The 20,364-nt window shown below is 39.4% G+C and overlaps 3 protein-coding genes across 3 annotated transcripts; 1 reads left to right on the forward strand and 2 right to left on the reverse strand.

Moving 5' to 3' along the window:
- Positions 1–1,660: 1,660 nt before the first annotated feature.
- Positions 1,661–2,671, forward strand: LOC129767044 (uncharacterized). Its single transcript, XM_055767657.1, has 2 exons — positions 1,661–2,287; positions 2,510–2,671. The coding sequence occupies exons 1-2, from the start codon at positions 1,661–1,663 to the stop codon at positions 2,669–2,671; spliced, it is 789 nt and encodes a 262-aa protein (XP_055623632.1).
- A 4,535-nt stretch (positions 2,672–7,206) lies between these two features.
- Positions 7,207–9,118, reverse strand: LOC129768822 (uncharacterized). Its single transcript, XM_055770732.1, has 3 exons — positions 8,781–9,118; positions 7,743–8,290; positions 7,207–7,682 (listed from the first exon to the last, which is right to left on the reverse strand). Exons 1-3 carry the CDS (start codon positions 8,944–8,946, stop codon positions 7,548–7,550), a joined length of 849 nt encoding a protein of 282 aa, XP_055626707.1. The 5' UTR covers positions 8,947–9,118; the 3' UTR covers positions 7,207–7,547.
- Positions 9,119–17,455: 8,337 nt separating this feature from the next.
- Positions 17,456–20,159, reverse strand: LOC129765154 (uncharacterized). The gene is made up of 2 exons (XM_055765042.1): positions 19,936–20,159; positions 17,456–19,846 (listed from the first exon to the last, which is right to left on the reverse strand). The coding sequence occupies exon 2, from the start codon at positions 19,838–19,840 to the stop codon at positions 17,810–17,812; it is 2,031 nt and encodes a 676-aa protein (XP_055621017.1). The 5' UTR covers positions 19,841–19,846; positions 19,936–20,159; the 3' UTR covers positions 17,456–17,809.
- Positions 20,160–20,364: the final 205 nt, after the last annotated feature.

Below are 20,364 nucleotides of genomic sequence, written 5' to 3' on the forward strand. Positions count from 1 at the left end.
TTTTGTTCGATATTCAAATGATTTCCATTTTTGATACTGAATCGGCTCAGCGTATGAAATTTCAAACGTCAGATATCTCAACTTCCAAAGAACTCCAAACCAAAATATTGCGTTTCCCCCCCGTTTCGGGACAAACCTAGATGGACTAGAAAGTTTCATGCCATTTGGATCATGTTTTTGTACACCTGGGCAGTAATGGGTTAAGGTTCATTGAAATTAAATTCAACGATACATTTTTAGCGCACCACCCTAAAAAATGTTTGCCTCAAATTGAACAGATAATAGGATAATCGATACCAAATCTATTGATTGGTATCGTATAACCTTTGTCCAGCACTATCAGAACCTTTAGTTCTTTGCCGCACTTGACCATCAGCCACGAAAGAAAGATACGTTCACTTTGAATATACTCGTTGAACACGTAATACGTTCTCTTTTCGCTTCTCGTTTACTTGAAAGAATACGGATGTAATAATTCTCGTTCTCGGTGTCGAATTTAGCCGCAAATTTTTGAGAACTTTTACGCAAACCTTGTCGCGATTAGGCTCACCGTAATCTCGTCTTGAATAGAGATATATATGATATAACCGCAAGGTTGACGTGGGACTACCGTTGGCTTAGTAATCATTTGTTTGTATTGAAAAATATTATTGATTGTATGAAACAATTTTCGAATTCAATTGAATTCAACATATTTGCTTGGTAAGTAAAGAATTTGAACAAATACCAAAAATACCACTGACTTGTATTTGTTTGCAATGCCGATTTCTGCAGTCACCTTGGTTTTGAATTCCGTGTTAGAGAAACACATTTCGTTGAGAACAAGAGTTTCCCCATCTTCCTCCAACTTTCATGTATTTGCAATGCCGATTTCTCCAGGCTGCTTGGTTTTGATGTATGTCAATCTAAACGTGGCAGTTGTGGCGTTCAAAAAACGCTCAGCATTTTACAGTTATTCAATTGTTTAGCTCATGAAAAATAATATTTTATTAATTGAGGAGCCCGGAAGAAAAGGGGTGTGAGTGATTTGATCGATTTTTCTTCATCAACTTTTTCTATAGTTAATAACTCAACTGTATAAACGTTCCAATTTGAGTTTGCTATAGAAATCGACAGATGAGGTTCTGAACTATCTTTCACATTGTAATAAGAAATAAATACAAATACAAAATAATAAGTAATGTTCGAGTTATAAGCATTCTAAATCTTTCGTTTATTCCTGCATGTTTTGTGTTTAGGTTTTCATTTTACTCCCATTGTATTCCGGTTAGACGTCAAAAAACAAAACATAATCATTTTACTTGCTGCATCATCTGGATCAAAGGATCAAACCTAAATTCGTCAATCCTCGCGTAATTTATGAAATGACCTATCTGCATAGATCGATTCTCTTGTGGTGACCCTATTCAATAAGTCGTCCTAGCACCTGGCTGCACTGCAAGTGCAGCAAAGTCAGTCTAAAAGTATCCTCACGTATGTAAACACATGTACAGAAATAAAGTTAGATTTAATTGATTTATTTCGTCGCGTTATTTGCTCCTCGTCATTTCCGACCCACATTTGGTGACCCCGACGTGATTGAAACGGAATCCAGTCGAAAAAACGCTAAAACTAAATCGACAATCGGATAATTTTGCTTTTTTCCAAAGCAATAAACAAAATGGTGGACTCAGCTCCAGCGCAGCAAAATATTGCAGCAGTGGCAATTAAGTTGCCAGATTTCTGGAAGAACGATCCACACATGTGGTTCGCACAGGCGGAGGCGCAATTCCATCTGGCACAGGTTACGAAAGATGAAACAAAATTTTGGCACATCATTGCAAAAATAGATCAGTCCGTAATATGCCACGTCTCGGACTTAGTGTCAAATCCTCCACTTGAAAATAACTACGATGCAGTTAAAGATCGACTGATTGCTCGTTTTGATCTTTCGCCACAGGCGCGATTCGAACAATTACTTGGTTCTTGCGATTTGGGTGATCTTCGACCCACACATCTTCTCGCCAAGATGCAGGAAAGCTCCACGGGATTGAACGTCGACGATGCATTAATGAAGATGCTATTCCTCCAAAGGATGCCGCAAAATGTTCGAGTGGTACTGAGCATAAGTGATGGAAGTTTGCAGAAACTAGCAGAACTAGCCGATAAAATGATCGATTCATCTACGGTCACTACCGCAGCTGTTCAGATTCCAGCTCAACCCACTGGGCAGAATGCTGATTACACCAATCTGAAGGAAGAAATTGAAGTTCTTACAGCCGAAATTCGACGCCTCAAGACTACCCCAGTACGAAACCGTAGTAGATCTTCTTCAAACTCGAGACCCCGTGGCGAAGACGTTTGCTTATACCACCGTAAATATGGCAATCGAGCAGATCGTTGCAGAGAGCCTTGTTCATTCACACGTCAAAAAAACTAGCTGAATCGGCACAGGTGGGTAGCACTGTCCAAAGCCGCCGACTTGTAATTTTCGACAAAACAAGCAAGATTCGTTTCCTCATCGACACAGGCTCGGATGTGTCCATCATTCCAGCGACAAGACAGGATAGAGCAGGAGCAACAGTTTCGTTTTCTCTACATGCAGCAAATGGAACAAAAATACAGACCTATGGGAGTAAATTTATCGCAGTGGATCTCGGCCTTCGACGATGTTTCAAGTGGCGCTTCCTAGTGGCAGATGTAAATATTGCCATCATTGGTGCGGACTTGCTAGCACATTTTGGATTGCTAGTGAATCTAAAAAACCGGCTCTTGATTGACGAGACAACGAAACTACGAACTACTGGTTGTTTGTCGGAAGTGCCTCTCCATGGAATAACTGCGGTGGACGCTCAACATCCGTTTCGAGACTTGCTGACATCGTATCGAGAAATATTAATTCCGTCATCAATTCAACAGGAAGTTAAGCACGATGTCACACATCATATAATTACACGGGGGCCTCCGGTGGCTTCAAAGCCGCGTCGTATGCATCCAGAAAAACTTCAAGCAGCAAAAAACGAGTTCCAAACTATGTGCGAAATGGGAATATGTCGCCCTTCGAGCAGCAGCTGGGCAAGCCCTCTCCATTGTGTTCTCAAAAAAAGTGGTGAATGGAGGTTTGTGGGCGATTATCGGCGCTTGAATAAAGCTACAATCCCTGACAGGTACCCCGTACCTCACGTCCACGATCTTGTCAACAGATTCCAAGGTAAGATCATTTTCACTACGTTGGATCTTGTCAGAGCGTATTATAATATTCCGGTGGAAACTACAGATATTCCAAAAACGGCCGTCATCACTCCTTTCGGTCTGTATGAGTTTATGCGCATGCCATTTGGCCTATGCAATGCAAGTCAGACCTTCCAGCGGTTCATGCACAAACTTTTCGGAGATTTGGACTTCGTTATCGTGTTTATCGAAGAGCAGTTACGAAAGCTAATTCCTGACAATCGAAAAAACGACAACAGAAAAATTTCATGGGATAAAGAAACATCTCATTGTTTCGAACGATGCATACAATCGCTAGCCGAGGCAACATTGCTTCACTATCCCGACGCATCAAAGCCTCTTGGGCTCATGGTAGATGCATCTAACAGCGCTGCGGGCGCTGTGTTGCAACAATACGATGGTGAAAGCTGGAAACCCATTGGATTTTTCTCTCAAAAATTTTCTACTAGTCAAAAAAAGTACTCTACTTTTGGTAGAGAACTAACTGCTGCACATCTAGCAGTGAAATACAGCAGCATTTAGTGGAAGGACGAGAATTCACCATTTTCACTGATCACTTCCCGCTGACTTGTGCTTTGACCACGAATCCGAGTAGCCGTCTCCCCCACGAGGAGCGATATCTGGCATTCATAGCGGAATTCACAAGTGACATTCGCCACATAAGTGGTAAAGACAACATCGTTGCGGATGTTTTTTCTCGAGTTGATGCGGTAACAACCGGGATCGATTTTGATGCAATCGCTAAAGATCAACAAAATAACCAACAATTGAAAAAAATTCTGTCGTCGAAAAATTCTTCCTTAAAACTCGAGCTTCGGACATTTAAAGGGTGTGTCACATCAAATTGCATCACGGAAAAAAACGCTGTAGAAATTTAATTTTTAGGAATTATATCTTCAGCTTTCGCTTATAATCAGATAAGAGTGTATAGATCACGTTGGCCATGCTTCACTGTCAATTTTTCGTAAATTTGGAAAAATGTCGTCGAACGAAAAAGAGCGCCGTGAATTAATTCTGTGCACTCATTTCGAGAATCCGGAGTTGTCACATCGGGACATCGGTAAGATGCTGGGAATCGTCCAATCCACGGTCAGCAGAGTACTAAAACGATACTTCGAGAACCTAACCATCGACCGGAAGGTGAAGAACGGAAAAAATGGATGCTCCGTTAGTGAAAAAGATCACAAGCGCGTAGTTAAGCAGTTTAGACGTGATCTGAGAAGTTCGGTCCGGGATGTCGCCAATAAGCTGAATTTGTCAAGTTCATTCGTTCAGCGGACCAAGCAGCGGGAGGGCCTGCGTACATACAAAGTTCAGAAGGCTCCTAACCGCGACGGCAAAACATGGTGGGGAAGACGCGAGCCCGGAAGCTGTACACCGAAATGCTGACGAAGCCGCATTGCCTGGTAATGGACGACGAAACCTACATCAAAGCGGACTTTCGTCAGCTGCCGGGCCTATTGTTCTTCTCCGCAGAGGACAAATTCAGCGTTCCGGAGGAGATTCGCAAGCAGAAACTATCCAAGTTTGCCATAAAGTACATGGTTTGGCAAGCGATCTGCTCTTGCGGAAAGCGGAGCGCCCCCTTCGTGATGACCGGCACGGTAAACCGGCAGGTTTACCTGAAGGAGTGCCTACAGAAGCGCTTACTACCGCTATTGAAGCAGCACGAGGGCCCGACCATCTTCTGGCCGGATCTCGCTTCGTGCCACTATTCAAAGGACGTGTTGGAGTGGTACGAAGCCAACGGGGTCACCTTCGTGCCAAAGGAAATGAACCCGCCCAACGCGCCGGAGCTTCGCCCAATAGAGAAATATTGGGCGATTATGAAGCAGGCCCTCCGGAAGAACCCAAAAGTTGTCAAATCGGAGGCGGACTTCAAGAGAAAATGGATTTCTGTTAAAAAAAAACTCCAACCTGACGTTGTACAGAACCTTATGGAAGGGGTAAAGAGGAAGGTGCGAGCATACGGGCTTGGGCTCGAAGTATGAATAAAAAGAAAATGCCAAAAGTTGTTTAATAGTTTTTATTTTACTGTCTAAAATTTTCAAAAGGATCGGTCTACTGGGCGAATTTCTACAGCGTTTTTTCCGTGATGCAATTTGATGTGACACACCCTTTACTCATCTGCTCACCGTTGGTTGTCGATGTATCTACTAACAAAAACCTTCGTCCTTATGTTCCAGAAAACCATCGAAACAGCGTAATGACACAACTTCATGGATTAGCTCATACAGGTGCTCATGCAACAAGAAGGTTGATCACCGCTCGATTTATTTGGCCCGGCATGAACAAAGATATCAACCATGTCATGTCAGCAGTGCCAATTATCAAAAGTAACAAGGCACACCGTAGCACCTTCATCTACTTTTGATATACCCAAAGCTCGCTTTCGGAACATCCACATCGATCTCGTTGGACCATTTGCTCCTTCTTGTGGAAATCGTTATTTGTTGACCATCATTGACCGTTACTCGCGTTGGGCGGAAGCGATTCCACTTAGCGAAATGACTGCGCCAACCGTCGCTAAACCTCTCTACGCAGGATGGATAACTCGTTTTGGGACTCCAGAGACGATCACATCAGACCAAGGGAGGCAGTTTGAGTCAGAGGTTTTCAGTGATCTCTCTCATTGCTTGGTGTACATCATATACGTACCACTGCATACCACCCGCAGTCCAACGGAATTATCGAAAGATTCCACCGAACTCTAAAAGCATCCCTCATGTGTGCCGGTGGGCGGAATTGATCGGCATGATCGGCTTCCTTTAGTACTACTAGGACTTCGCTCCGCTTACCGAGAAGACTTAAAATGTTCATCTGCAGAGTTGGAGTACGGTCAAGCCCTCAGAATTCCGGGAGAATTCTACGACCATCCAACAACAAACATCGATCGTTCAGAGCTATCAAGTTTTTTGCACAAGACATTCAGCGAGTTAAATGCACCAGTTCCGATCCACCATGCGAAAGAAAAAGCGTTTGTACACCAAAAATTGAAAGATTGTAGCCATGTCTTTCTGCGAGTAGATTCGGTAAAGAAGCCGCTCCAACAACCATATGAGGGACCTTACGAGGTTTTAAAAAGGAATGGAAAATTTTTCGAAATCTCAATTCGAGGAAACAAGCATATCGTATCCATCGACCGTGTAAAACCAGCGTTCATATGCGATGGAAGCATCTCGAGTCATCCCCAGGACGACACTAAAACCGTAGTTACACAATCAAGACACAGAGTTCGTTTCTTAGTGTAACTGGAGGGGCATATGTGGTGACCCTATTCAATAAGTCGTCCTAGCACCTGGCTGCACTGCAAGTGCAGCAAAGTCAGTCTAAAAGTATCCTCACGTATGTAAACACATGTACAGAAATAAAGTTAGATTTAATTGATTTATTTCGTCGTGTTATTTGCTCCTCGTCATTTCCGACCCACACTCTTCATCGTTAATTACTCAGTGATAAAGCATTTCCTGATATGTGTAGAAGTGTAGAGCGCATCCTCTTTTATCAAACTATGTGGCAAAACTGGCGCAAAATCTGTTTGCAAGGCCGTGGTTATCAAAAGAGAAGAAAGTTAATAAAGATAATCGATCGAAGCAGATAAGTCCTTTTCAAAAGTAACGCGGGATTTCCTTTTTGACTACGGAACTTCTTTTCTTTTCTATCTCTCTGTCTTGACCTATCCACAGTTACAGTCAACATGTAAAAAAAGAATCATCGGAAAATCTATTTTTTACCCTTATTCTGTAATTCGATCGATTCGAAATATTTCGACCGACTTGATAAAATTTCATTCTGTATTCCGTTCGAGTTGTTTTTGCATTTCGTTCGATATGCTTCTCTTGAAACATTAAATGGGCAAATCGTTCGTCAGGGATCGTAGGGAATGTAATATTATAACTGGAACGAAATGAAAATCCGGCGGAATGCAGAATCGGGGCGTTTGTGGATTATGGGATTCAACAACTAAGTTTATTTTTTTCATCATTTCTTTATTTTAAAAAATACTAAAATCCATACTACATACTAAATGAGCTACAATTCACTGGACGAAAATTGGGAAAAAAAGCTTTATTACTAATTGCGCATTGCCATATGTTAATTGATTATTTTTTAATCAGATCTGAACTTATGTATCGTTTGAAAACACTCATACAACTGAGTTAAAATCAAACAGGATGTTGCTATCCAAGTTCAACATGCTTTTTTTCATGCATTACTAGACTAGAACTAAGGAAACGTTACTCTCACTGACGCTTCAAAATAACAGTTGTGATGTCTTAACTTCTTACGCGGTAAGTATCATTAGTAGAACCCAGGCTTCTAGCATCGTAACCATTCTACACATTATACGGTGCAGCCATCACACTTCCGATGGCGAGCGCCTTTTTGCTTATTTTCTGATTGATGAATCGTGAATACAGAGAACCTCCAGGGTTCCGTCTGGTGGGTCCGCGAGGAATATGATAGGTGTTCTACAATTATATGTTATATGTTAAAATAATGTCCATCTTAATTAATCACAAGAAAAGTACCTTATTCTCGTGCGGAAATAACGTTGTAATGCACGTGGTGTAGTTCTCTAGCTGAAGGGCAGTAATCTTGGTATCAAACTCCATATGATAATCTATCACAATAGCGGTGAGCTGACTTTGAAACGATTTCTCCAAGCTTCCTAGCTCGCCGGAATGCAATATTAGCCTCCCCGTACTACAGCTAGTTAATATATTCTTAAGAATTTCCGGTGTCATCGGCCAAGAAAATGTTTTGTACGATGCATGAGTTGAATTTTTGGACTTTGGTATTTCTACAGCAGCAGAGTGATTTGTGGATTCGTTGGAACTTCCGTGTATTCCGTTTCCGTTCGTGTATTTTATCTTGCTGGGAACGGCTTGTTCCTGTTCGATGACTCGCTTGCGACAGAAAGTCGTTCGTAGACTCTTCACGGGTGAATTGATACTGATTCTCCACGCTATAAGGGCTTCTCTAAAGTGGATTTTAGGTCCCAGCAAGTGTCCATCGAACAGAACATCCACGTCTTCGAGTCGCATTTTCTTCAAACATTCCACGTCGATTCGTTGAGCTGCAATAGTTTTTTTTTTTCATCAAAATTCCTCGATTCGTGATTTCTGAGAACTGTTTCAATCAGCATTGGTGTGCCCTGTATAAGTAAAACCCTAAAGTCTTATTGTAGAAATTAAAGAGCTTCATTCCGTTGTTTCTACGTATAACATGATTTTACTGCTCTGCTTTCAATCAAGACAAAGGCAAGATACAAACTGGATATTTAAAACGAGATGTGATTGGCCTTGTCGCAACCATAGCCTTGTATCACAAAGCTGATATCTCCTCAAATGTAGGTATAAGTCACATTCAATTATTAATTATCTTATATAACATGAAATAAAATTTTAAATAATGTTCAACACAGCGTAATTTATGTATTGGGAATAACTAGATTAGCAACAAGACAATCGATGTCTAGTCATCCGTCTCTATTACGGCCTGGGAAATTTTGCAAATGCAAATTTTGAAAAGTGATCTCACTCCAGACAAACATCTCTTTCGTTTACCTTCCAGGAGAGCCACCGTTTCCTCACACAGTCCCAGGTTCACCAGGCACAATGATCGCAGATCCGTGTCGGTCGTAAGATGACTTATGCCGTTCAGAAGTTCGGTATCCTCAACGGCATAGAACGGTTCAGACTTAATCATTATGTGATCCATTTTTTCCACCATGACAAAATATGGACAAATACACGGTGATTGTTTTTACTTGGCTTTGAACAGAACCATATGTGCGTTATCATAAAACATCAACTTTCACACCAGCATATACGGCGTTTTCACTTGACCAGCTCGAGTTTTGATAAGCAGAACATAAATTGACAAAAAATGTAAACAAATGTTTTTATGTTTGTCGCGTAATGTTGGCAATGGAACAATTTCCACTAGGCATCCCTCTGAGTTTGAATGCGAACGTTTGGTTTCTTGTCAAACGTGCGTGAATGAAAATCAAACAAAGGAAGCGCAAGTTTACAATTCAAATGAAATGTCAATGCAAATGCCCTTATAATCATCAAGAAATTTTCATTTTTCATATCTTCTTGAAGTCTAATATTGAGAGCAGAAGCAGTAATTACCATCTCAACATAACTTTTTTTATTGGCGATCTAACGTACAAATCTACACCTAAGCGGCGCTGCGGTGAAAGTGATGATGGTTTTAAATTTTGCCATGTGAGCTTATGGAAGATTTGTAGTTCTTTCCATAAATTACAATGTTATAATCATAAAAGATTATTTGATTGCGATGAGTTTGTAAGAAATTCAATTCTGCGCAATTTTATATATAACATGTTATTTATTTACCTCTTTCAGTAGTGAAAACTATAAAAATGTTGACAATGGTTAAATTAAAGACGGAAATTCGAGAGCACAATCAAACACAAGTAGAAAAATGCACGATTCCTGCATGTGAGAACTACCTTGGAAAGCCCGGAAGTAAAATATACGTGATTTGTTTTCGAGTTTTAGGTTACATTAGCATCATTTTCTTAGTTCAAAAACAAAATCCAGATGTCTCACCGATCGTTTACGTTTTGCGTTAGATCGCCAATAGAGGCTTCAAACTACAGACCTACATTGAGCGCAATTATTGAAAAAAAAAAGGTTCTGCAGTTCTTTACTTGTTTAATGCTCTTCGTTTGGAGTTATAGGCGATCTAACGTACAAATCTACACATAGGCGGCGCTGCGGTGAAAGTTATGGTGGTTTTAAATTTTGCAATGTGAGTTTATGGAAGGTTTGTAGTTCTTTCCATAAATGACAATGTTATAGTCATAAAAGATTATTTGATTGCGATAAGTTTGGAAGAAATTTAATTCTTCGCAATTTTATATATATCATGTTATTTTCATACCTCTTTCAGTAGTGAAAACTGTATAAATGTTGACAATGGTTGAATCAAAAAAGGAAATTCGAGAGCACAATCAAAAACAAGTTGAAAAATACATGGTTCCTGCATGTGAGAACTACCTTGGAAAGTCCGGAAGTAAAATATAAGTAGGATTTAAAGTAAATTTGGTCCATTGAACTAACTTATGTTGTTTTTCAAGACCATCCATGGTATTTTTTTTAAATATATATAGTGTCGGACAAAACATTAAGATCATTGCTCAAGCAAAAAAAGAAAGTGACAAAACTTGGAGAAAAAATAATCCAATCCAGTGCTCCAATCTATTTATAATAATTTATTTGCATTTTTCGAACATCTTATCATCTTATTATAACATCTGTAAGTAAGAAAGGTATTAATTAAAAATGCGTTTTAAGCATACTTAACAACTCAATTGACCCGACCAAAATGATTGTTTCTCGGTGGTATTTTGTGTTTTTCAGATCCTGGTAAGTATTTATCGAGTAAACAAGAAGTAGGGTAAGTGTACCAATTATGGAGAAGATATGCAACTTGCAGAAATTTGCGAATAAATACTCTATTTTAGTTCAAAAGTATACAAAAGTATACTTTTTCTAGCAGTTTGGACTCTGTTTTTGAAGAATCTCACTGATATATCGATGATTAATTGACTGAATTGTATAAAAAAATGGGTGGATTATATCTATGATATAACCGCAAGGTTGACGTGAGACTACAGTTGTCTTAAATTGTTGTTGTAAACAGTTGTTGTAAAAATTTGTATTGTATTGATTAAATTTATCGATTGAATGAAACTTTTCGAATTCAATTGAATTCAACATAATTACTTTGTAAGCAAAGAGTTTGAACAGTTACCATGTAAGATCAGTTCATGCATTGTAATAGATTATGTTCTTCGTTACAAGTAAATTTGTAACCGTCCTATTACGTTTGATAAGATGCCTAGGACTATCAAAATATATTAGCGGAAGAATCGTCAAACGATAATTGTATTCAACGTTTTCCTCTGAAATTATTACATCTCTCATGTGTACGTAGTTCTGGAATCGCGAAAGTTCAATCACCTCTAATATCTGAAATGACGATTTTCCCATGCTTCTCAGTTTAGAAGTACGTTTTAGGGAAACATATTGCGGTCTGCAAAATTACTCGCAGCCTGCATATATTTGCAATGCGGATTCCCCCAGACACATTGATTTAGAAGTCCGTGTTAGGGAAACACATGCCCCTACTTGCATGTATTTGCAAATCGGATTCCCCCAGGCACATTGATTTGGAAGTCCGTGTTAGGAAAACTCAGCTCGGTGGGAACAAAAATACCCCCTACTCACATGTATATTTTCCAAGTGGATCCCCGCAGGTACATTGATTTTCAAGTCTCTGTTGGGGAACCCGTAAATTGGGCCAATCAAAACTTGATAGTTAGCGCTTGACATTTTACAGTTATTCAACTGTTTATCTCATGGATTATAACATTTTATTAATTGTGATAGACGCGTAAAAATATTGCCTATCAATTGATGCAAACACCTTTCCGATCTATAAAGAAATGTTCGAGCTATAAGCATTCGGAATCTTTCATTTTTTCCTGCGTGTTCTGTGTTTAGGTTTTCATTTCACCCCCATATACTCCGGTTAGACGTACTCCCACGTCAAAACATGTTTGAAAATGCCACTTCCATGTACTCATTATGGTAATAGTGTTCCCGGAGTTTCGTAATGGCGCAAAAAAATCGAATAGCCCTTTATATAAATTTTTTTTCGCTCCGTCGATTGTAACACTGCCTGTAACACCGAAGCCTTTATAATTCATTCATCCCGGTAAGAATTTCAACATTTTTCGTCGTAAATTACTTCCTAATGGGGTACGTTGCTGTGTTAAAAAATAAGCCACAAAATTTGGAGGAATTTAAAGAAGAAATAACTCGGATTTTCAACAGCATCGGAGTCATAACGTTAGAGTTGTGCATGAAGTATTTTGTTCACCGTTTAAAACGCGTTATCGAAAAATCACGTTTGTAGAAGTTATTAAAATTTGTTGCATGAGCGTTCAATCTGAAAGATCCTGTAATAATCGGTGTAACATGGAAAAAGTGTTAATAGGATTCAAAAAATACTTCAATAATAATTTTTCAATTAAACTCTGCCTCTATATCTTTTTTCTAGTATGCAATACTATGTCGTTAATTCTATACTCGACAAAAATTATGAGAACGGAGCGCCAAATCGAAATTTTTAAGCGATTTTAGAAACGCTGTAACTTTGTGAAAAACCAACGCATGAAGATGGGATATACATAATTTTCAAGCTTCAAGTTTTGAGATGTAAAACTTGAATGATTCTATCTATAAAAATCGATTTTTCTGTTTTTTAAGGTTTTGTAGATTAACACAGTGTTTTATTATCCAAGTCAATAGTAAATCCTATTACCCGTAGCAATCAGCATTCATTTGATTCCAAGAACGCTCCTGTAGTTCATTTTACTACAAGAAAAAGTTTTGATAGAATGAAAAAAATCCCTTTTTCTAATGAATCCTTTTTCAATAATGCGATTATTCCCAAACCAGAAGGCAGTTTTGAAAATTCCAATAAATTCTGTACAAGACTCATTATTTATTACTAGCTGACCCGGCAAACTTCGTCTCGTCCAAAATTTATTTTTTCATTTATCACATTCACGTTTTCTTACTAAGCGCACGTTCGTGGGTCCAATCGCAAAACTGTTCATTGATTGATCTTCTAGTCTACCCTTAAAAATTATGTTTTACTATGAAATACGTAGTACTTCTACCAAAACTCATCAATACAATATCAGATAAATTTTAGAAACAATTCTCGTTCAATATTTTTCAACCACTTGCAAATAACATGTTTCTCCGTTACATGGAATAAATGTTTGATACAGAAAACATGATAGAATAAAGACATACCTAAATCGGACAATTCCTTTCTCGAGTTTTGCTCTTATCAACACATTCGGCAATCCAATTTAATTTATACAGATAGAAGAAGATTTTTCGCATTGAAATCCATTTCGTCTTTCGAACAAAGATCCATTCCGTTAGCGCAAGCATCAAATGGACTAACAACGCTTGTCACTATGTAATTGTAGAACATATGCAAATTGAATGTTCATGCAAATTGAATGTATTCCCATTTTCGTTTAGATTTTTCCGGAAATTTTCAATTGTCATGTCGGAATATGTTTGGTTGAAATATGTGTATTATTTTTATGGGACCCCTCTACATTTAAGAGGAGTGAGGGGTGTCATACCATCATAGAAACATTTCTCGTATCCAAAAACTTTCCAAACATTCCAAATTTGGCTCGATTTGCTTGATTAGTTCTCGAGTTATGCAGAAACTTGTGTTTCATTCATATGACAGCCCCCCCTTAGAGAGAGGGAGGAGTGTCTAACCGCCATTTCTTACCTCTTGAAACCTTCTTCTTCTTCTTCAATGGCACTAACGTTCCTAGAGGAACTTCGCCGTCTCAACGTAGTATTACTTGCGTCATTTTTATTAGTACTTAGTTGAGATTTCTATGCCAAATAACACACCTTGAATGCATTCTGAGTGGCAAGCTCTAGAATACGCGTGATCACAGTGCAAGTCGGAGGAAATTTCTTTGATTAGTTCTTGAGTTATGCAGAAATTTATGCTTCATTTGTATGGTAGCCTCCTTTTCGAGAGGGGAGAAGAGAATAACCACCAAAGAAACGTTTCGTGCTCCCTAAAACCTGCACGTGCCAAATTTGACTCGATTTGCTTGATTAGTTCTCGAGTTATGCAGAAACTTGTGTTTCATTTGTATGGCAGCCTCCTTTTAGAGAGGGAGGAGGAGTGTCGAACGACCATAGAATCGTGTATCGATCTCTAATACCTCTATATGCCAAGTTAGATTCCATTTACATGATTAGTTCTCTAGTTATTCAAACCCCCTCCCCCTTCAGAGAGGGGAAGAAGTGTCAAACCATCATAGAAACATTTATTACACCCTAAAAGCTCCACATGCCAAATTTTGTTTCGTTTGCTTGAATAACTCTCGAGTAATGCAAAAATGTGTGTTTAATTTGTATGGCAGCTACCCTTAAAGAAGGGGAGGGGTCTCGAACAAGAACCTTCTTCTTCTTCTTCAATGGCACTAACGTTCCTAGAGGAACTTCGCCGTCTCAACGTAGTATTACTTGCGTCATTTTTATTAGTACTTAGTTGAGATTTCTATGCCAAATGACACGCCTTGCAATGCATTCTGAGTGGCAAGCTCTAGAATACGCGTGATCACAGTGCAAGTCGGAGGAAATTTCTTTGACGAAAAATTCCCCCGACCAGAACGGGAATCGAACCCGGACACCCGGCATGTTAGTTATGACGCTAACCACTCGGCCACGGGAGCACCGATCATAAGAACCTTCCCGACCCCAAAAACCCCTACATACCAATTTTCATGTCGATCGGTTCAATAATTTCCGAGTCCATAAGAATCAGACAGACAGAAATCCATTTTTATACATTTTTATACATATTTATACATAATTCACTAGCTGACCCGGCAAACTTCGTCCCGCCAAAAATTTATTTTTCGTTATCACATCCACGTTTTCTTACTAAGCGCTGTTCATGGGTCGAATCGCAGAATTATTCATTGATTGATTATCTAATCTACCCTTCAAAATTACCTTTTACTATAAAATTCCTAGTACTTCTTTTGTAAAGTTTAAAGCCTCTTAAAAACAAAGAATAAAATAATAGTACTTTTACCAAAACTCGACATTATTTTCAGACACAATTCTCGTTCAAGATTTTTCAACCATTTGCAAATAACATGTTTCTCCGTTACGTTACATGCCTAATTTGTTTTCATTTGCTTGATTAATTATCGAGTAATGCAGAAATTTGTGCTTCATTTGTATGGCAGCCTCCCCTAAGAGAGGGGAGAGGCTGCCATAGAAACATTTATTGCACCCTGAAGTTTCCATATGCCTTATTTGGTTTAATTTGCTTGATTAATTTCCGAGAAATTTAGAAATTTGTGTTTCATTTGTATGGAAGCCCCCCCCTCTTAGAGAGGAGGGAGGGGTCTCAAACTGTCACGAAAACCTTCCCCGGCCCCAAAAACCGCTACATATCAATTTTCATAACGATCGGCTACGCTTGCAAAAATTTCAGGTTTGGGTTTGTCATTATTGATTATATTTGGTTTTTATAGTTTTCATGGTCTCGGGATCAAGGGCGTTTTTTTTATGGAAAGCTGAGGATTTTTCACCAGGGAGGCGATTTTTTTCGTTTTTGAGTTATGATTTTTCAAAGTTACCCAATGGTTCAAAAAATCATTTTTCCCTTTTTTCCCAAAAATGACTTTTTTTTTTAATTTATTACTTTTGAACTACTGGACCGATTCAGATGATCGACATATCAAATTAAAGCCTACTAGCTAGCCTTTCTTGAAAAAACAACACTTTTGCCAGTTAATCGGATTATAGTCACATACCTCGCATAGAAATATTTAACGAAAGCTGAAAACATGTAAATTTTTAAAAATCATAACCTAAAAACGCCTCCCTAGTTTCGAGATATGCTATGAGAAAAATTCTCAGCTTTCCAGAAAAAATATAAAAAAATATAGCGCCTTTGGTCCCGAGACCACAAAAATTATTAAAAAAAAAACAATCAATAATAACGAAAACACAATTCAAATTTTCTGCAACTGTAGTATTTTTCCAGAAAAGCTAATTGGCTTTAATTTAATATGTCGAACATCTGAATTGGTCCAGTGGTTCGAAAGTTATGAATTTTAGAAAGAGTCATTTTTGGTAAAAATATGCGAAAAATTGATTTTTCGGACCAACCTAAAATGGAAATGGTCACCCTAACAAAACAAAATACGGGTCTAATAATTTGCTACCACTTTTGACGAAAATCTGAGAACCACTATATCGGTTTGGCATGGAATGACTGTATATATAGATTATTCGGCAATTTTTGCTTTTGCTTTGATCTATTCTCTTCATTGACTTTCTCTTACGATAACCATAGCCTTCCAGACAGATTTTGTGCCACATAATTTAAATATGCAAAGAACATCAACCAATTATTTGTATTCAGAATTTTAAAAAAACTAAGAGCTTCAGGGATAATAATCTGGGAAAGGGTCCCTTAATCAACTACAAATCAAAAAGGAATTGACAAACATTACAACTTCCGGTCTTCTGTTAATAAGAATTTTTTTTTTCTACTATCCCATATCCGGATACCGGATACCAAATATTGACCGGATAAGCAGGATACCGAATATCCGTTTCATCTCTCGATTATACTGTTGTTGAGTGCATCCCGGTTGGAAAATAACTACCTGCTCCTCGTTGCTAGGCCTCTCTGCTAACTGATAGGAGAATCACAAAGACGTGATGGTTGTGATGCAGTTGATGCAGTCGCTTCGCTTCAGGAACTGAACAAAGGATATGAACCCATTCACCTACGATTTAATTTTCAACAGAATGGATCAAACAAATATGCTTCGACCGGACACGCATAGTGCTATTTCAATGCACTACTGAGCGTTCAAAATCGCTTGGCGCGCTGCTACTTGTTTATGTTGTCCCTTGTGCGTAGTAGAAATAAAGTATCTCTGTATTAAATGATGTTCATCTTCAAAATGCCCAAGAAAAGGCAATATTCGTAATATTCTGAAGAAAACCTAAATTATGAATGGATCAATGTGATGACAGTAAACTCAAGCAATGAGAAATGCAACATCTTCGTAACAGTTCGAATTTGTTCATTCGAAAATAGTGATTTCTAAAACCGGACAAACCCTGATCATAATTTCGCTTCGAAGAAAATCGTGAAAAACATAAAAATTCAGATAATTTTAAGGCCTTACGGCTCGCGGTTGCCTCGAGGTTAGTATTACATTGTATTCTCTTATTTGGGATGTTGCAGTATCCAATGCTCTGCACGTGTGGCCGACACGGGATACTTTCTATTGGGGTGCAACTGATCATTAATCAGCGACGCGCCCCCAGTCTGTACCTCATTTCAATCGTGGTGCATCTCTCTAGACTCGAAGAATCCAGGGTAGAATGTAGAGTTGTCATGAGCGGTACAATTTTTGGCTCTACAACTGAGAACGAACGAACGTGATGAATTATAGAGGTTTTAAACTTTTCAGTTCATTCGCCTCTAATACAACTGAGGTTTTTTAACCAAAAAAAAAATCTCTGTAGAAGTCTTACATTGTATTACATAAGGTGGTTTCTTTTTGAAAGTTCAACCACAAATAACAAAATTGAATGAGTATATTCGCCCGTTCAGTTTTCATCGATAAAATGTATTTCAAATATCATTCGTATCTCCGTATTATTTCATCATTTACATTTACTGCTTTGGTTTCGTTCAACTAAACGCTTATCTAAGTATACATCTAAGCGTGGTGCAATATAAATAGTTAACGTTGGTGATGGATAGATGAGTCGTCCTCTACGGTCATTGGCACGCTATAACGCCAATAACTACTAATCCTACACGCACATGGGCACTCACTAAAAACATTGAGATCATGTTATATCATAGTATATCAAACAAAAATTCGACTAGGTATGCGATCACACAAACATTTAACCCTCCCCGTTCCCCCTGCTTAGACTTCTATTGCCCGACCAGCTCAGTTTTTAATCGTCTCGATTGTATTGTACAATTTCGGTAGTTCAGATTCGAGGCGCAAAAGCTGAACGAATGTTTTCAACTTCATGCCGGAACGTTCGCCCACCTCACTTTCCGCCTTGATGAACGTCGAATAGTACGACACCAGCTCCTGAGAACCATCGTTATCTAGGTCCGCAATCATGAGCGAGTTTTCCTGATAGTTGAGATCCGGTTGACAGATTATGTCGCTGCTATCCTTCACGTTCTCACGGCAAAATTGAATAACATTTGACTGACTGGTGTTTTCAATTTTTATGTCGGTCGAATTGAACACGATCAGTTTGACCGTTTCCTTGAGGTAACGCATCTTAGTTTTGTAATAGGTACCCGGTCTCAAGGTTTGGTTCACACTTCTTCGGTTCTTTGCAGGCTCATCCGTGCCACCGTTATCCTCTGGAAGAACCCATGTTTGTTTCTTGACTAGACGCTGAGCGAATAGGCTTTCTTTTGTCGCTTCCGGTTGTTCACGTTTGTGGCGAGTGCTACGATTGTCCGGTTCGTCTTGGCTCCATTCCCAGAATTTTATAACAAAACCATAAATTGTGGAACGGTTATCCATTCCGAAACTGTTGAAAGTCAACCGAACCGGTTGCATACCGTAAAGTTGCTTCCCGGAAACATTCCACAGAAGTTTTCCTGTAACTTCCTCGGTCAGTAGGACTGAGGTTGTGCAGTTTTCCGGACATTTTCCTCGATTTTCAATGACAAGTTGTTTCCCACCTACCGACGTGATGGTTCTTTGTTTCTCGGTATTTTTTCGTTGACCAAAGAATTTGTGCTGTGGCAGGTCGACCTGCGTTTTGATCTTTTTCATATCAAGTGCCTTACGTTTGATCAGCTTGTACAATTCAGCCAGCGGCTTGGATCTTTGTTGTTCGGATTTTTCCTTGACACAATTAAACATTACATTATACTCGGCATCAATCATCAGCTTGTGAACGTATATACATTCCTTCACAATATATGAGTCCCCTATGAGCTCGCCCTTTCGTCCAGAGATCATCACAAACTTGTTGTGTTTTGTTTCACCAAAACTGGTAATAAAGAAAAGATCTCTGACACCATCCCCGTCGACATCTGGAATTACTAAGGGGAAATCGAGCAAATCATTTTGTTTCAGAACATTCTTCCGGTCGTAAATTGGCGAATGCCATATCCATTCACCGGACAGCGGATTGATGCATTCCAGCTGACCGTATTCATCCATGATAAGACAGTCCGGTGATCCATTCAAATCCGCATCGATCAGAGTACAATCAATACTCTTTGGTTCGTTAATCATTTGATCGTACCACGCAACCAATCCGGTGCTTCCAATCAATGAAATTATTCCGTTCCGGCGCTTGTACGAATCTTCAAACTCTGGGAACAGTTTATCGCCACGATACATCAGAATCAAGTTCTTGCTTTTCCCGCGAACGCCTTCAACCACATTGATGACTCCCTTCAGTTCTATTTTTTCATAATTTCTAATCCAATTTTGTGTCTTTGTCCGCTCAACCCTCGCCGGGCAAGCCATATCATCCGAGCACGGAATGACCCACAGGAAAACGACCAACGAAAGAAAGCAAACCGCTAGCGAAGCCACGAAACAGCATTTCCTCGGGAAGGACATCTTCTTGCTGGAAACCGATTCGGTCTCATGTAAAATGGCCACATTATCTGCGTGGAACACTCCGTTGGCGTCTTCCGCGTCACTTGGGCTGGGCAGCCCATTGTACAGACTGTTGCATATGGCATTGCCATTCTCCCCACTGACGACGTGATTCCTGAGCTGACCCGCGCCGGAACCATTGGCCGGAACAAAATGCATTCTGCCCTTGCCACCACTGCCGCCGTTCATGGCGATTGTTGCCCTTGTGTATCGTCCACCTGCGAAAAGACCCTGCGGCACTGCGCTGTGCAATAAATCCTCTTCGCTCTCGGAATCGGTAACTGTGGTCTGCGGAATTGGGGAGTAGATTCCACCGGACGAGTCACTATTAGGCATAATATTCTGTAAAGCAATTGAATTCGTTCATTAGGCAAACAGCACAACTAATCGATATATTTTTTCGCCGCCGTCATTGAACAACAGCATCATACCTTTCGCAACCTCCAAATTTGAGTTATTACATTTGTGAGTGCTTCGCCGAGCAGATTTCTACCGATTAATATAATGTTGTGATCACATTTTCACTTCTATCACTCTATCACGCTGCAATGCGATAATTTCTGCGTTTTAAACTGCTCCAAGCGGGAGATCTTTTGTTTTCCCCTGGAGCATTGCCTCCGAGGAGCCGAGATTTTCTTCAATATGAAAATATTGACATTTATTACTACTTTACCGATTTCATTCATAAACAAAGAGCGGCTTCAATGATGATGACGACGATGATGGTTTCATCAGAGAGAACTCTGCTCTGGACGCCACTCTGCAAAGCCATGCTTGTTTCGTTGATGACTAGCACACACACAAGCGAATTTCACTTTTCCTAACGGTTATCTATTTGTTTAGCACATGTGCTTCGCAGA

This window comes from Toxorhynchites rutilus, chromosome 2, assembly GCF_029784135.1.
Source record: "Toxorhynchites rutilus septentrionalis strain SRP chromosome 2, ASM2978413v1, whole genome shotgun sequence".
NCBI lineage: Eukaryota > Metazoa > Arthropoda > Insecta > Diptera > Culicidae > Toxorhynchites > Toxorhynchites rutilus.

Excerpts from the sequence above, each read along its gene's own strand:
- LOC129767044 (XM_055767657.1), top strand. The coding sequence starts at position 1,661 with ATGGTGGACTCAGCTCCAGCGCAGCAAAATATTGCAGCAGTGGCAATT. Across the intron at positions 2,288-2,509 it reads GACGCCTCAAGACTACCCCA|GCTCGGATGTGTCCATCATT; the intron begins GTACGAAACCGT and ends TCATCGACACAG.
- LOC129768822 (XM_055770732.1), bottom strand. The coding sequence starts at position 8,946 with ATGGTGGAAAAAATGGATCACATAATGATTAAGTCTGAACCGTTCTAT. Across the intron at positions 8,291-8,780 it reads AACGGTGGCTCTCCTGGAAG|CTCAACGAATCGACGTGGAA; the intron begins GTAAACGAAAGA and ends AAACTATTGCAG. Across the intron at positions 7,683-7,742 it reads TATTTCCGCACGAGAATAAG|AACACCTATCATATTCCTCG; the intron begins GTACTTTTCTTG and ends ATATAATTGTAG.
- LOC129765154 (XM_055765042.1), bottom strand. The coding sequence starts at position 19,840 with ATGCCTAATAGTGACTCGTCCGGTGGAATCTACTCCCCAATTCCGCAG.